We start from the raw sequence: 18453 nt of genomic DNA on the forward strand, positions 1-18453 counted from the left end.
GAGGACAAGGGATGAAGAGTAAACATTCAGCCTCTTGAACCCATTTTACTGTTTGGTGAGATAAGATCTGCTTACCTGTTCTAACTACATAATCTTCAGCTGTTGGAATTGTTAATTGAATTAGCATCAACTGTTCATTGTGGGAGAAAGTTCCAGGCTTTACCGAGATGATTTGTGTGCGAAAGTGTATCTTAACTTCCAGAATGGCCTGTTTCTGATTTTGCTGCATCACGTTATTCGCCTTGTCTGGGGTACTCTTCAGCAGAAGTTGTTTCTCTCCATCCACGTTCAAATTCCTAAAAAAAAACGTGCATTAGTTACTCCTTAAAAAAATCTATCATCCTGGGAATACAGACTTAATTTAGTAACATACTGATGAATCTGTTCTCTAGCCAATTTATCATTTTGTAAGTCTAGGGCCTTCCAGATGTGGTCTAACCAAGAACTTTGTTTATTTGCAGAAAAAGAATTCTCATTATTTCTTCAATCTCTAAACTTCCTAGATTTCATAATTTAAAAGACATTCATCATTTTTTTTGGATTTAACACAATTCTGTCCATTCTGTCTCAAGAATTTATGCCCCCGTTTCCATCACTTATAATTGCGTCACCCATCTTTCCACTCACTTGTGTACGTGAATCATTGTTGTCGTAGAAAGTCATTAAAAAAATGTAACAGTCGAAAGCCCAGCACGAATCTGGGGACATCAATATGAGCACTTACCCAATCAATCGAATTTCTATCTTTGAACAAGATGAATAATTTGAGATGAGCTTTAGCTAACAAACTTTTTTTATGTGGAACCAGGTAAAATGTCTTTGAAGTAGTGACATTCCCTGTCTATTTGTTTTATTTCCTGAGGTGTCGTTTATTGGTTTGTTTGACTTAGATCTAAACGTATGTTGAATTAAAGAAAGCACAACCACCTGAAGAACCTTCCAATGGAAGAGTAGTTGGTAAGGATCCATTGTTTCAGGAGGCAAGAAAGGGAACAGTGTAAAGGAAGCAGATTCTTCTGGGATGAAGGGTACCAGCAAGTCATAACAGCAGACATTATGTCACTGGCCACATTTCTCTTCAATTTTGTTTCAGAAGATTTTAAACTGCTATGAGTTTTAAAAGTTGGCTTTCATAGTTGAAATAAAGTTTAAAAAAAAAACACTGCTATCACATGACAGCCCTATCCACAACTGAAAAAGGGGTAGTTGTTAGGCAAGTTATTACCCAAACTATTTTTACTTTTTATGATAGATCTGTGAGTAGTTAGGTAGTTAATACATTTCAAAAGACAGTATTTTTCTGTTCCCTTCACTGGAATTTTTCCAATCCTGATGCATGTTGCTTCTGGAATGGAGACTTTGAAAACCTTTTCTCCACAGATAAATCATTATTTTGATGAATTTTGTAAGAATCTCCTTTCTCCCCTAAAAGTTATGAAATTGGAGGAAAATGTTTCTTTCAATTGAATTTTTAAGAGGCCTTTAATTACAGAGAAAAGCGTGCAGTTCATCCATTTTACAGGAAGATGTCCAGAATAGGTTTTATTAGAATGATGGATCAGGGCATTTTCTTCTCTGTGATTGGAGCTTGCACCCAGCATAACCTGAGAAGACTTGGTCCTTTGAGAAAACTATTCCAAAATCTCAAGTGATCATTTTGCAACAATACTTGATTGGTTGGTTCCAATTTGGTACCAAGTGTTAGGCAAGAGATCGGTTGTTGGGCCAGTGAGTGGCACAGCTTTGAAAGTGGAAGGTCTGAATTGCTGCTTACTATCTGGCATTGTGCCTTAACTATTCTTTACTAATGTGCAAAGGGTCTCATATTTGAGAGCACATTTATCAAAATGGAATGCTGATGTTGTGTTATGTTTTTTGCAGGACAGAATCCTCAGAGAAGCCAGTCACATGACTCAATAAATTCTCCAGACCACCGAGATTCCCCATTGCCCCGGAGAGGACCATCGCCAGCTGAAAATGCAGCTGCTCCTCCCAGGAGGGATAAGTTACTACCTTCCTTCCACATGTCTGGCCGGTCTCCATTCGGTGACATTCCACAAGGAATTCCACCTCCAGGCCTCCTTCCCCCTCTGATGCCACTTCCCCTCAATTCCAGATATGGACCACCACATCAGATGCAGCCAGGACCCTTGCCCCCACCAGGTTCATTCTTAGCACGGCCTGGTCATCCAGGATCTATTGTACCTCCATTACCACCTGGACTTCCTCCGCATCTTGTAGTGCCTCCTCCAGGTGCTCTTCCACCTGCGCCCCACATCAATCCAGCATTCTTTATACCACCAAATGCTGGCTTGCCTCCACCAATGGATAATAGAGGACTTCCACCACTCCCATCAGATGCTTTTGGAAGACCACCGCCAATTCATTACAACAGAGAGGAATTCAAACGTGGAAGGTAAGAGTAATTTGAAGGAGTCCATACTTGAGCTTCATGACCTGGTTTTATTTAATTTTCTAACTTTGTACTGAAGTGAGAGAAACTAATATCATGGTTTTAGCCAATTTACTTCATCATAATGTTGGGGACTAGGATCAATCATCAAGCTCTGGTGTTTCTGTCAGTAACAGTTTTTGGATTGTTTAGATGTTAGATATGTAGAGACAGGGGCTTGGTTGGGGCAAAAATTGCAAGGCTAATTTTTCTGGTTGCTGATGTAACTGAGTTGTTCTTTTCATTGCATCATCTGGTTTACAATTTGTGTACAATGGGTGAAAAGAGCAAAATTTCTCAGAAATATTTAGAACTCCAAAGTTGATGCATTAAGTTGATGTCAGTGGGTAGTACATGCTGAAATTCCACTGTGTTGTGATTTAGACTTGTTTGCTGTGTTGACGTCTGCTTCAGCATTGAGCATAGTTCAAATGTACTTGATTCAACATCAAGTTTTTTGAGACATCAAAAATGATAAAGGACACGATATTGTGCTGTCATTTTAGTGTGAAAATCTTTCCTCATAAAAATTGCAGAAAAATATCTTTATATCGCAGACTGACATATCTTAGCTTGTATTTTGGAATCTATTAATGAATGAAGCTCAGAGCATTTTAAATAATAATGACTTGTGGGGCAATAAAGTAAACTTCTAACAATGCAGCTGTAGCCTTAACTTTAAAATCTATAGCGTGAGAGAGAAGTGGCTGAGTGGTAAAAAGTTGTCTAGCCAACATCTTTCAAAGACATGCAATTAAGTATCTTTGATGGTCTGAAATATCCTCTCTGGATGTTTTGAAAATTAGGTTGCCACATTTATCCACTGTTATCCAGCAAAACACTGAAAATTGTGACAGGCAAATAATGTAGGGAAGTGTGAAGTTATATACTTTGGTAAGAAAATTCAAAAGACAGATTGAGATTGAAAGTGAGTGAAGTACAGAGGGATCTTGGTGTTCGATGTATGAATCTCAGAAAACTAGCAGATAGGTACAACAAGTAGTTAAGGAGGCAGACAACATTTTAGCCTTCATTGCAAAGGAGTTGGAGGCATTGTTCAATTATATAGTAGGAGTATTAAAAACAAGGGGAATGGGTTTAAGGTGAAGAAAGTGTTTTAAATGAATGAGTGTAATGTTTTTCATAAAATTATTGATATCAGAAACTGACTGCCAAAGGAACTGGTGGAATCAAATAAAATCATTGAATTTCGAGACATTTAGACAAGCACTTGAACAGGAAAAGGCACAGGAGGATACAGGCGTTACACAAGCAAATGGAATTAGGGTAAATGGATAAAAAGATCGGCATGGACCCTTCTGTATTGTCAACTCTATGACTCTTTAGGTCCTTGAGTCTGCTTTGTTCTTCATTAGTATCAGAACTAATTCTACATTTTATCTATTTACTTTCCAACAATTATCCCTTGATTCCCTAAATATTCAAAATTCTGGGGATCGACTCACCCAAGTGGCATGCTGACTCGCACCTTATATTGAGTTCTGGGCTCTTCGACCTTTAGAAGTAATATTTTAATAGCTACTGTCAGATTCTTGAATGTTTCAATGAAAACATCTCTAATTTTTCTAAAATCCAGTGTGTTTACATGAGTCTACCTCATTCTCTCTTATGATACAACCTCCTCAACCCAGGAGACACTAAAGTGAATCTATGACAGACTAACTCCTTCCTTGGAATAAGAGACCCAAATTGCATTCTTAGTGTGATCTCGTCAAAGCTCTATACAGATATAGCAGGACTTATTTATTTTGTACTCAATCCCTTTGCACTGAAGTTTAGGTGATATTTTTCTTAACTCCATTTTAAGACAATTTTCTCATTGAGAGAATTGACCTGAGATAAGCAACTTTAACTTTACTTGTAGAAATGTGATACATTAATGCCACATCTGCCTGGATTGGGATGTCACTGCTCATTGAGTGAGGGATAATCTCCATGCCATTGTTTGCTTGTATTGTAATCTGAAATTAAGAGTATGTTTAGATGCATTGATGCTAATATGCCCCCCAATGCAGTCGAATAGTGGTAAACATGGTTGATTTGCTGTTGGGCAGTTCATTGACGCTTCTGAAAAATTGTTATTCCAAGATCAGAAGATGCAGGCTTTTTTTATTGTATGATTTTCTGATTCATCAGTTCTTAATTTTAGCTTTTTGTAAAGAGTATGACATGTGAAATGTGACAGATGCACTGGACAATGAATTAGAGAATGTCACAGCACATAAAATGATTATTTCACCCCACAAGCAATCACACAGAATGGAGCAATGAGTTCCATAGTTTGGTCATTTTATAATAATGGAAACCAAATTTTCCTTAAATATTGAAGAATAAAGTAATGGGACTGATTATCTGTACAAATATTTTAATTAGATGTATTCATTTGCCATTTGGATGCAATTGAAACATTCTTTATATCCCTCTTAGAATTTCAGTATTGTAATTCACTGTGGAGTAAGTCAGGTGATGGATCATCTTCATCACTGCTCAGTGAACACCCGATGAACAACCACTCAAGCTATAAGTATAAATGAAAATTGTTGTAATTGCTCAACTCAGGCAGCATTTGTGATGATAAATAAATTATTTAAATGTTTCATGATTGTGGCCTTTCATTGGAACCAGAAAAGTTAGAAGTAAGTTGTAATCTTTAGTAAAACTTTGTGAGGTGAATGGTGGCCAGTACAGTGCTGCAGAAGGTAGAGATGCTGACCCACAGCTCCAGCAACACAGTTCAGTCTTAACCTTCAGTGCTGTCTATGTGGTTTGTACATTCTCCTTGTGATTGCATGGGTTTACTCTGAGTGTTCTTGTTTCCTCCCACATTCTAAAGATGTGTGTTGGTACTTTAATTGGCCACTGTAAATTGATAGAATTTGGGGGAGTTCATGGAAATATGGGTACACAAGGTTGCAGGGAAAATTCGTGGGGGAATGGGATAGTACTGTGAGGTACCGTACGTAGACTTAATTGAAATAGCAACCTCCTATAGGACATAAGACATAGGAGCAGAAGTGGGCTATTCAGCTCATTGAGACTGATCCATTATCCCATCTCCCTATAACCTTTGATGTTCTGGCTAATCAAGAATCTATTCTGACTTGGCCTCCAGAACTGCCCATGCCAATAAATTCCACAGATTCACCACCCTCTGGCTAAAGAAATCTTTATGCTTCTCTGTTCTGAGTGGACTCCCTTCAATCCTGAAGTTGTGCATTTTTGTCCTGGATTCTCCCACCATGGGAACCAACTTTTCTATCTCAGCTCTGTCCACAGTGGCGTATCTAGGTAAAATAATGCCTATGGTAAACACGGAAATTGCCCCCCCTGTTTTAAAAAAACACATAAAATTGACAGTTGGGTGATTTTCACACACAATTGGGATGACATTAACTGCGACACCAACCATGTCACCTGACATATCCTTGTAAATTTCACACGTTGTGTTGTAATTTACTAGAGATGAACTCCCACCAGGGCCCCTAGGCTGAGTTTTAATAAGGCCCCCCACTTCTTGCTATCCCAATTCTCACTCCCCCCTCTTCTCACTCCCCCCTCCTCTCACTCCCCCCAGCTCCCCCCTCACTAACAGAACCCTCGCTGAGGTTTATTATTCCCAGTTGCCAAGATGTGGGACAATCCAGCCAAGTTGAAGCAACCCAAGACTTGGTGTTTATTACATGTTGTTCCCAGCTGGAAGCTGCAGCCTCCACAGGAAAAATGGCTGCCATCCTTACCCATAATTCCCCCACACAACTGGAACTGCTCTGCGTTTCTCTGGCACTGGCGAGCAGTTCCAGCTGCGTGGGGGATTATGGGTAAGGAAGATGGCTATTGCTCAGTTTACCCGTGCTCAAGGGTATGTGAATATTTCAATTCAAAAATTAAAAATTGTGGACAGAATCTTTGAATTCTATAAAATACAATGTTTTTTTGACTTTTCATTTCTGTTCTTATCTCCATTATACACACTTTGATTAGGAATGCATTTTAACAATCTGTTCACTCACAAGATGATCCGTGCTTGTGTGTGTGATGTTTAACCATGTGAAAATACATTTATAGGTAGCTCCCATGAAAGTCAGATGCTGGAGCTTGCACTCAGAAACACTGCAAATGTGAGTGTAGACAGCGGAAGAAGCGATAATCCCCTTCCACTCACTCAGCATCACGGGCGGTCTGTTTGCATTCACTTGGCTCCACGGAGATACCTGTAGTCCTCGGGATTTTTGGCATATTTTCTTTTATTATTGGGTACACTGAGCAAAAGCCCATATTTGGACAAAGTATCTCAAGAAACGGCTTTACAAGTATGATGTAAGCTTTAGGTGTAAGCTTGACAAATCCAGATTGCCCTGTTGCTTGAGGACAATCGGTGACAAAACAGTCCTTTTCATTTTTAGTGGGTTCAGTCTGAAACAAAAACCCTTTTACACATTTGAATGTGAATTAAGTCACATTTGTTCCCACATTCTTTTGGACGTGTCTTTTTAAAGGAAAAAAAACACAAAAGAAATATTCAAGTCAGAGTGGGGTGCTCGGAGGGGTCTTGCTAAAATCCCATATGAAACTGAAGCTGATTGTTCCTTACACATCATCTGATCTCTGACCACCAAGGAAATCTCCCCTTACCACTCCTACCTCTGCTTGTTAACTTTATAAAGGAGTTCTCCAAGGTAACTTACTGGAGGTCAGAAATGGTGGGAGCAGATTTAGCATTAGGCAACCCTGCTGTCACTCTCAGCGGCAGTGCTGAAGTTCGCCTGGCTATGGCGATGTTGCCACTTCTCCTGGCGCTGCTGTGCTTCTCGGTGAACCACCTTGCCAGTGCTTGGGAGAGGGCTGGGGTGCCGGAGATGAGCTATCGGATGGATGGCTGCTACTGCGTGAAGAGCTCTGCCATACCAAGCACCGCAGGGCTGCTGATCTTCACTCAAATGAGCGACAGTGCAAAGATGGTCAAAGCCATTTTGCTCACTCCAGCACATATTAATGTACTGTGTATATGTTTTCTATGCTTTATATTGAACTGTAAATTAAATGTAAAAGGCAATCCATTTTCCTGGAAATGTTATATGGTAGTAGGTTTGGTATCTCTTCTAATACTCCTAAAATTTGTTTTATAGTCTATATAAGTTTCAATAAATATTTTAATTAATAATTAAAGAAAGCGCCTTCAGATAGCATGTCGATCCTTAACTTAATGAAGCGTTGCTTGCACAGTTTAGCATCTGGATGATGTTTGTGACATAATTTGTGCCATGGTCTAGTGTCTTCGTCAAGTTTTAGCATTTTCAGACATGGACTGCATTCCTAAGCTTCAAGACAAATAAGGTATAAATTCATGCAAACATAAAACTGTGGTGTGACTTCCTGGTATGAAATTTTGATTGGGAGTTTGGCTTAGGTACTGTGACAATGATTTGTGATCTAACATTAACGTGGTTGTTGATCTATTCATGGCTTTATATTGAGACTAGTCGATAAGCTTCGTGGGTCTCCTAAATCGCCTGTTTATAAATCAGTTCAACTTGTTGACACATACACTGGCTTGATTTCTATCAGAAAGCAAAATGTGACAGTGTCATTAAAGAACAACACACCAACCCATACCTCGAGGTTCTTTTGTCAAATGGAAATTCTTTGTTGGGCTCATGGGTTTAATATTGGTCAGTTGAGGCGAGGACAGTGCCCCTCCCCCCCCCCCCCAAGAGACGCCCAGGGCATATGCCATGGCTGCCTTACCCTAGATACACTATGTCTGTCCATGTCTTTCAACATTTGGAATGTTTCAATGAGATTTACCCTCCCTTCTCCTAAATTCCAACAAATACAGGCTAAGGGCCGTCAACCTTTCCTCATATGATAACCCTTTTATTCTTGGAATCATTTTTGTGAACCTCCTCAGAACCCTCTCCAACATCAGCACCCTCTCCAACATCAGCACATGCTTTCATAATGAGGAACCCAAAACTGCTCCAAGTGAAGTCTCACCAGTGACTAATAAAGCCTTACCATCACATCCCTGCTCTTACCTTCTATTCCTCTTGACATGCACGCCACCATTGCATTTGCCTTCTTCACCACCAACTCAACTGCAAGTTTACCTTCAAGGTATTCTGCACAAGGACCCATAAGCCCCTTTGCATCTAGGAATTTTCAATTTTCTCCCCATTTAAAAACTAGTCCATCTGTTTATTCCTTCAAATGCTTCACCCTATACTTTCCGACATTGTATTTCATTTGCCACTTCTCTACCATTCTCCTAATCTGTCTCAGTCCTTCAGCATTCTCAACAGTACCTCCTCCTCCACCTATCTTTGTATCATCTGAAAACCTGGCCACAAAGTCATTCATTCCATAATCTTAATCATTGATATACAACATAAAAAAGTAGCCTTAACACAGATCCCTGTGGAACACCATTAGCAACTGGTAACCAATCAGAATATGATCCCTGTACTCTGACTCTACTTCCTGCTAATCAGCCAATGCTCTGCCCATGCTAGAATGTTTCCTGTTATACCATAGGCTCTAGTCAAGTAGCCTTATGTGCAGCACCTTGTCAAGGCCTTCTGAAAATCCATTGACTCCTTTTCCTCTTGTTTCTTGTGTAAATATGTATATATACAAATTGTTGGTGGCATTGGGTGAGAAGAGGTGTGGTATCACATTGGAGGTATCTGAAATTGCAGAGGATGGTTTGTTGAATATGAAAGTTTATCAGATGCAAGATTGGAAGAATGGAACTCCTCCTATTTTCTGAGTGGAAATAGAAGTGCAGAAATTATGGTGGAGGGGCAACTATGAATGAGATAAAAGGAAGACACTGGTTTGGAAACATTAATCATCTAAGCAAATGCATTGGAGGCAGGAATTGTGAAAACAGAGTGAAATTTGAGCAGCAATTAGGATTGGAAGAAGGGATGTGTTTAAAGTAGCTGTGGGCATCCCATTTTTTTTGTGGATGTTGCTCACCAACCTATTCGCTAAAATGGAAAAGGAGAATCAAGAAGACGAAGGTGGACCAGGTGAAAGTGAGAGCAGGATCAAAATTGAGGCATAGATGATTAAACTTTTGAGTTCTGAATGAGATCAGGGAGCAGCACTAATTTTGAGTTTGTAATGGCAGTGATTTACCACAGCTTGCAAACAAATTAAGAATATACTCACTCATTTCTTTCAGTCAACTTTCTTTTATTATTCACTAGACACAACATTGCCTTCTTCAACTCCCAACACCCCCTAGCTAAACTCCTCTGACCTTCTCATTGGCTCACTGCCACACGGGTGATCCTGACGCTCTCACTCTCCTCCTCCCAATGAAAATAAGTACGCAACCACTACAAGTTCTTTACAGGATCAGGAAGAAGAACCATAGCTGAAATTGATACACCAGAAAAAGAGCAAATGAGAGCATGAAAGAAAAGGCGATAAAGGAATGGACTGTGTATCCCACAAAGAGACTAGTATAACTTGGACCCGTGTGGGTTTTCATAGATTTACAATTAATGAGGAGGGTGAATAGAGTTTAAGAGAAAGTTGTTCAGTGTAAGAACAAATTCAACCAGGTGAAGGAGAGCAGCTGGAGGAGGGTAGGGAACTGGAAGATGGCAGACTGCAGTATCCTGTTGTGCAGACAGATTTAGGAGTGCTTCTGGATGAATTATGTTAGTGTAGCGATAAGCACCACACTGTAACAGTGCCAGCGACCCGGGTCTGAATCTGGTGCTTTCTGTAAGGATTATGTATATTCTCCCTGTGTCTGTGTGGGTTTCATCAGGGTGCTCTGGTTTTCTCACACCCTTCAAAATGTACGGAGGTTGTAACAGGTTAATTGGATGGCATGGGCATGTACGCCGGAATGGCCTGTCACCGTGCTGTATGTCTAAAAATATTGATAAAGCTTGGTTTGCAAGTGCAAGAGATAATCAAGAAGGCAAATGGAATGTTGGCCTTCATTGATCAAGGATTTGAATTTATGAACAGGACAGGTTTGACAATAACTGTACAGGCCACTGGTTTGGCCACACCTGAAGTACTATGTGCAGATCTGGATTCCTTACTTGAGTAAAAATATACTGGCTTTGGTGCAGAGGAGATTAAGGGGATCATATCAAAATTATGAAAGGATAGACAAGATTGAGGCAGGAAAGTTGTTTGCATTGGTAAGTGAGACGATAAAACAAGGAGTCATAGCCTCAGGATTTGGGGGAATAAATTTAGGATGGAAATGAGGAGGAACTGCTTCTCCCAAAGAGTTGTGAATCAGTGGAATTTTATGCCCAAGGAAGAAGCAGTGAATGAAGCCAGATCAGTCATGATCTTATTGATTGGAGGAGCAGGGTCGATGGGTCAGGTGGCCTACTTCTCTTTCTTGTATTCAAAGAAGAAGCAAAGTGTCCTAAGGCCATCCTGCTGTGGGATAGCGATATGGAGGGACTGGTCATCCTTGGTGAAATTTAGCTGTTTGGTACCAGGGAATAAGAAACTATTGTTTATACAAATGTGTCTCTTATATTTTACACCTTATTACGAAGCTTCTCTTGAAACTAATGTAGCTTTTACAAATCTCATTAAAGGTAATTGATTGAAATGTTAATTTTGTTTGTCCACCCACAAATGTTGCCTGCTGTGCTGAGATTTTCCAGCTTTTTCTGTTTTTTATTTCCCAAATTTCCAGAATCTACAGTATTTTGCTTTTGATGCTAAGAATGAAGGTTTCCAGGTAGACAGTGAACCAAGAATATCAGGGAATTTAATACCTACTGAAAAACCAGGTCTTTGATAAACTAATATGCATTTTCTATCAATATATTAATGAAATATTCCAAATTACAGCCTGTGCAGCATATGTTTGAGGTGTTGTTGTCTTTATTTTGATTTCTGTAGTAGTAATGATATGTTCTCTCCCTGCCATGTAGAGATCCCAACCTGAGTAGTCCTCCTTTGAATGAAATAGAGTTTGAAGAGATGATGAACAAAAATAGAGCAATCTCCAGTAGTGCGATCTCCAAAGCTGTGGCCGGGGCCAGCACAGGTTTGTGATTTTTCTGGATGAAAGTCGTTGCACCCAATCATTCAGCAACTTGTTAGTTCAAAAGAAACATATTTGCTTCGTAGAGATTCAGTGTCGCAGTTTTAATAAATTTCACTTTCACCTTTTGCTCATATCCTGCCCACCTTGAATGATGGGTATTTTTTCCTGAGTATTTTTCAGAAATTTTGCAGGTAACTTATGATAAATTAAATTCAATAACATGATGCAATGTATATATGATGACGTATATGGAGATGAGAAAGGACAAAAGAGGAGTTTTTGAAGGAATAATATTAATCAAAGCAGCTTATTATGTAACAGTGCCTGCAGGAAGAGGGACATGATTATGATCAGGTTGGTAAAAGTGAAACCAAATGAAATCAGTCTTTTTGAGCTGTAGAATATTGAGTGAGGATGCTTTGTGTTCTCATTAATTACATCTGTTTCAATATATTGTTCGAACTTGTGTAATCACACCTTAATAATCAGTGCATCATGTTAGTCGATTAACAATAGATATAAATAGATACATGTCAGACCATATTGCATTGGATTTTTATATACTGTATGCAGCCAAACTACAAATAAGACCCTCTGAGGATTTTACTTTAGATTTACCAAACCCATGTGGGAAACGGTATAGAGTTTAAAAGGTGTCTCATTCTTTCACTTTTTTTTAAATCACGTAGGAGATTATGGGAATGCGATCGAGACATTGCTTACAGCCATAGCATTGATCAGACAGTCAAAAGTTGCAGCAGATGACCGCTGCAAGGTACTAGTCAGTTCCTTGCAGGACTGCCTTCATGGAATTGAATCCAAATCATACGGGTCAGGATCCAGGTATGCAGATATTGAGCTTGTCTTGGTTGGAAATAATATCATTTTTGGAGCTAGGGGGGATTATTCTTGTAGTACTTGGAATTAATTGTCCAACAATTTTGAAAGACAAAAGCTGGTACAGGCAGACTTACCTTCTTAGACTGAGAAGAATGGATTGTGTTTAACCCAAAGTTAAAAATTACAGTTTTCTTTTTTTTTCCCTCCCTTGGTTCAAGATCATGGGTTTTTATCAATGGTCTAACTTAGGCATCTGATCTTTCCTGAACCTTTTTATTGACCATAATCTTGCCACTTTCAAACAACTATTTGTTAAATTTAATATACCCAGACACTATTTCTTTCATTATTTATAGGTTGGGAATTTTTTGAACTCATTATCTTTGAGACTTCCTCAGGACTTGGTGTTTAATGTTATGGGGAAAATGTATAATTTTGAACTGGACCATAAACAGCTGTTGTCTTTCCTCTATGAATACTTTTGCAATCTAAGGTTAATTCTCTGGATGGAATTAAAAAACAATGGGTACATTATTTCCAACAAATATTTTCTGAGACTAGATGGGATTCTATTTTGAGACGTATTCATTCATCTTCTCTTTGCGCTAGGGACTCACTATTTCAATTTAAGGTACTACATCATGCCCACTATTCCAAAACCTTAATGACTAAATTCTATCCTAACTTGTCTTCTAAATGCACTAAATGTAAACCTGAAGATGGTTTCATTGTATCATATGTTTTGCTTATGTCCTTCTCTTCCCAATTATTGGGAAAACGTATTTCATACACTAACTTAGTCCTTAATATTAACTTGGCTCCATCTACTTTTATTGCCTTGATATTGAATTCTTCACAATCCCACGTAGTAGCTTTTGCCTCCCTGATTCCCTAATGAAATGGAAAGATGCTGTCCCTCCCATTCACATTAAATGGCTGTCTGATATGATGGCTTGTTTGTCTTTAGAAAAAAATTAGATGTTCCACTACTGGAATGAATGTAAACTTTATTTCTTTATGGGATTCTTTTCTTAATTATTTCCCAAATTTGTAAGCTTAACTAATTTTTGATTCTTGACCTCATTGTTTATTTTTTTCCATTATTAGATAGTGGACCATGTATCTTTCCAACAGCCTTCTGTAGGTTGGGGGGTCGAATTTGTAGATTAGCCAGTTTTTTTTCCCCCCCTCTTTGCGTTTTTTTTTAAATGTAACGTAGGTTTTGTCATTATTGAGATTAGTATCATATAAATTTGATTATTGTTCTATTCTTGTTTATGTATCAATGTAACATTTGCTAAATAAAATTAATAAAAATATTGGAAAAGAAAAATTACAATTTTCTTACATAAGAAATAAGAGCAGGACTAGGCCAGGCCAGGCTGTACATTTCAGGAACCTGGATGAACTTTTACATAAATTCTACTTTTCCACCCTATTTTAATGTTCTTTGATTTCTAAAGGGCCAGAAGAAAATTGATCTTATAATCTTAAATCAATTTCTATAGGGTGATGTATATATATATATATGTGTGTGTGTGTGTGTGTGTGTGTGTGTATATATATATATATATGTGTGTGTGTATATATATATATATATATATATATCTATATATATATATATACACACACACACACATCTCTCTCTCTCTCTCTCTATATATATATATATACATATATATAAATAAATCAAATTATTTACTTATTTATTTAAAGTAGTACATAAAAATCACTGCACAAGGTAAGAATGTACAGGGATTGGGAATAATATATTGACATCTAAAGAGGAATAGTTCATGAAGAAAAAAAACAAAAGGTCTGGATAAATGGGTCATTTCCTGTGGCAATCACAGGATCAATGCTGGGGTCTTAACAATTTGCAATTTATATTAATGAATTGGATGAATAGAAAGAGTGTACTGTGGCTAAATCTGCTAGTGCTGCACTATTAAGTGGGTTAACAAAATTGTGAAGACACTCAATTCCTAGAAAAGGATACAGGTGTATGTGAAGAGAGTATTGCAAGAAATGGGCAGGCTGAGTATCTTATGAGAACATGTCAGGTTCTTCGCTTCAAAAGAGTGAAAAAGCAAATTGTCGTTTAAATTGAGTGAGTCTACAAAATGCGCAGTATGAGGGCACCCAGAAACTGTGGGACATGAAACACAAAAGGTTAATATTTCAAATCAGCAACTAATTGATGATGCCCTTTACTGTAGTGGGGGGAGGCGTCTGAAGGAAAAAAATAATGGGGAAGTTTGATGCAACTTTAAAGAGCCAGCTTAAAGAATTTGACATTTATTTGGCTAATGTGTGGCTATCTGCTACTTTGGCGATACTTCCTGTCATGTGCAGTAATCATCCTCTACAGCAGCATTAGCATTGCACAAAAAATTAAAATTGTGCTTCAAAATGTTGAGTTCAAATCATTTATGCCAATTGTGAATAACTATGAATTCAGCATCAACATTTTTGGGGCACCACTTTTCTCCTTTTGCCAACATGAGTAATTCTTTTAATCAACTTCTTTCTCTTCTGTTGAGTGGCCAGTTTGCTGTCCATTTGCTGATTCGACATACACTGACCACAACCATAGGTTTACTTAAAGAAGAGACTTACATCAAAGTCTTTTGGAGATCAGAATATATAAATCTATATCTATACTATACTATATTTTTTCCAAGACTTCAGTAACATTAAGTGTGACCTTCATTTTTAAATCATGGTAACTGAGCTGTATTTTCAATTTCTGTTGTTTTTAATTATATTTCTGAGAAAGGATTTTTATCATCTTTCCTGCCTTCAACTAACATTTATAATTCCATAGATTTTTCAAAAAATTTAAACATACAGCATGGTAACAGGTTCTTCCAGCCCACTAGCCTGTGCCGCCCAAATACCCAATTAACCTACAATCCCTATGTTTTGAAGGGTGGGAGAAAATGGAGCACCTGAAGGAAACCCATGCAGACACTGTGAGAACGTACAAACTCCATACAGACAGCGCCAGATTCAAACCCAGATAGTTGGCACTGTAATAGCATTGTGCTAACTGCTCCATTAATATGCCCTATTGTTTTGTCTCTCTCTAAATATAGGAATCCTATTACATGTCTGCTAATCTCATTGAAATGAGTCCCTTTCCAATTAATTTATATCTTATTTCTGTATAATAGTGTATTATGAATAGTTAATTATCTTGTACTTTCTATCATTGCATATACAGAAAAAGAGATCGATCAAGAGACCGAGAATATAGTCGCTCTCACGACAGAAGCCGCAGGCACAGGGATCGCTCTCACAGTGAAGATCGACATGAAGATTATTATCGTGAGAGAAGCAGGGAACGTGAAAGACATCGAGACCGAGAAAGAGATCGGGAAAGGGAATATAGGCACCGCTAAGGTATGATTAGAAAATAAGAACAGTTGAAATCTGTTCATTACATTGTCTTCATCTTATAATTCAAACCCAATTAATTACCATGTGATCAAAAGGTTCTTGGTATGAAGCCAAATAAAAAACTGCTTTGTCTGTCAGATTCCCAAAATGAGCGGCAAGTTGATGATGTTGATTAAATACAAATTTTTAGCGACTTCTTTAGTCTTCAAAGAACTATAGAAATCTTATGCCAGATCTGAAGGACCAACCTCTAAAATTGCAATGTTCCCTCCATTCTGCTTTAAAGGATTAGTCAAATGGATGCCACAGGTGTACTCTTCAAGCTGGAAGTAGAAAAACTAACCAATTGCCTCATCATCAATTGGACTCTCTCACCACATCATTTTCTGCCTTCCCTTTCTACTCAATCCCTCCATGGCACTGCACAAAAAGGCTAGATAGGCAAGGTGGAAGATGTATCAATAACAACTATTACAGCAAGGCACTGGCTTCAAAGGAGGGGAAGAATGTTGGGAAGTGGGAGATCAACGTGATTATAAAGAGGAAGGGTGGATACAAATAGTTTCAGTTCTCAAAAGATCTTACCTAGTTGAATTAAATAACTCATTCTCTCTCTTCCTTCCCCTCTTTCTGCCATCAATTTGTAGAGTTTTCATCTTTGTACAGATCCTGGATCAGCAGAATTTTTTTTTTAAATCAGGAAGACATTTTGAAACGAGTGAAGAAAGGACCTGAACTCTTGGGAGAGTTGTGTACAGCAAGGGTTGCAGAAAGTGAAAGCACACACACAACTGCAACTTAGAGAACTCCAGATGGGAATGGATTTCTGGAACATACGTTGAACAACTTGTTTTCAGCAATTACATTAAAAATGTTATCCACAATTTCTTTGAAGATTGCAGGCTGGTCAAATTGTTTTTCTATATAGGTCCAGATGACTGGGAGGGCATTTTCCAAAGGAGCTTGCATGTTTGACTGTCTACCATGTTACCCGAGCCAATCTTTTCATTGTTCCCTGATGACAATTAGTCTCAAACCCTCTGAAAGTCACTCGGAGAACTTTTAGGCTCTAATGTCATCAGTAATGTGCATCATCTGAATAAAACCCTATAACAAATGTCATCTGTTTTGTTTTCTGTGGGTAGCAATGGAATAGTTCCTTTGGTCTCTCATGATTTCATTGACAACACCAATCAAAAGAAAATATTCCTACATTGAACTGCAACACCTTTCATGTTGCAAATGCACAGGTGAATAGTGACACTCAGTGTCTGCCAAGGAGTAAATACTTTTTTTAAATCTTTTGTACTTAGAGAGGATGAGATGCAAGTCATTTGCACCCATGTGCCAAAATGACTGAAGACCTCATTAAAAAAAATTATATACATACACATATGTGTGTGTGTGTTTGTGTATGTGTGTGTATATATATAAAAATACACACACACGCGCGCACACACACACACACACACACACACACACACACACACACACACAGATATACATATATATGCTGTAATCACCCAGATGCCCACATGTGTTATAATGCCAAGTTGGTTCATATCCAGCCAACAGAATTCAAATTTTTTTGTGATAATAGAGTTACAAATGTATTTTAGTTGTAAATTTGAAAAAAAAACTAACTGATGTTTTTAAGTATATTTTACAAGAAAATTCAGATTTTTCAGTAAAGAAGCCCCTATAATTTCTTGTCATCAACAGAATTTAGTTTTTTTTAAAACTAAATTGCAGGCTGCTTAATTATCTCAGTCTGTTAAAGTAACAAAAGAATTCTCTTTTAGTCATTCTGAGTAAGTTTTCCCAAAAGCAGCGAGCTTAGTTCTTGGAAATCCTCACAAGCTACCAAGCTTAGTGTTGATTTATATTATTGTTACTTTAAAGGCAGGAAATCTTGTTGAACTTATTTTTTAAACAGATTTTTTTTTAATTGCAAAAATTACAATTATCAGTTTAATTGGCTTAGAATGTTGTTACGTATTTGTGAGGAAGTGATGAGAACAGTTTCAGATGCAGTCAGCAAGGTGAATCATCCCCTTCCAGAGATGTAAGAAAAAAAACATTTAATTTTTTAAAGCCTTTATGACTTGTGCGTTGTACGGTACGTTGCAGCTGCAACTATGCCACCATCAAAATCTTTGCTCCTTGCCACTGAAGAGTCTTTGTGAACTCTTGGAATGACACTTCAGTAGCTCCAATTTTTGTAAATGAAAGTCCCATTTATAAAAATAATACATGCTCTCACCCAGAAATGGCTGATGTCATGAGCTGATACTTTTAAAGGGCTGCAGTTTGACCCAGGAACTTTAAATGTACTTTCTTGTAAACCATCTAATTAAAGCCCCATGGATTTCTGTTGTCATCCACTCCTTCTCTCCCTGAAGAAAAGGGGTCACACACCCCAGATTGAGATACACTGATATGCATTGTAAATTAGTGCACATTGATGGCATCTGGTGGTAAACATTTTAGTTTAAACTGCGTTTTCTGCTGGCAAGGCCAATCATTGTTTTATGAACAGTTTTCCACCTATATATAGCTTTAAAGCGACATACTTTTTAATAGTTCGAAGGAGGCTAAAGAATTATACACTATGCTGTGTAATAATATCTTTAATGGACAATAATTTGCAATTATATCATGATGGAAGCCAGAGATGGAAATTTGAATAGTACACAAA

At 37.9% G+C, this 18453-nt stretch overlaps 1 protein-coding gene across 3 annotated transcripts in view; it reads left to right on the forward strand.

Moving 5' to 3' along the window:
- The window catches only part of LOC138744817 (cleavage and polyadenylation specificity factor subunit 6-like), an 80383-nt gene extending 62368 nt beyond the window's left edge, over window positions 1–18015 (forward strand). For 2 of the 3 annotated variants that reach the window (XM_069901529.1, XM_069901539.1), the window contains 5 exons: window positions 1882–2416; window positions 11398–11513; window positions 12203–12356; window positions 15580–15758; window positions 16403–18015. In XM_069901529.1, coding sequence (XP_069757630.1) covers window positions 1882–2416; window positions 11398–11513; window positions 12203–12356; window positions 15580–15757 — 983 coding nt within the window. In that variant the 3' untranslated portion in view covers window position 15758; window positions 16403–18015. The remainder of the gene's footprint in view (window positions 1–1881; window positions 2417–11397; window positions 11514–12202; window positions 12357–15579; window positions 15759–16402) is intronic. The other variant, XM_069901547.1, reaches the window with a different exon arrangement.
- The last annotated feature ends 438 nt before the right edge of the window (window positions 18016–18453 follow it).

This window comes from Narcine bancroftii, chromosome 1 (assembly GCF_036971445.1).
Source record: "Narcine bancroftii isolate sNarBan1 chromosome 1, sNarBan1.hap1, whole genome shotgun sequence".
NCBI classification, from domain to species: Eukaryota; Metazoa; Chordata; class Chondrichthyes; order Torpediniformes; family Narcinidae; genus Narcine; species Narcine bancroftii.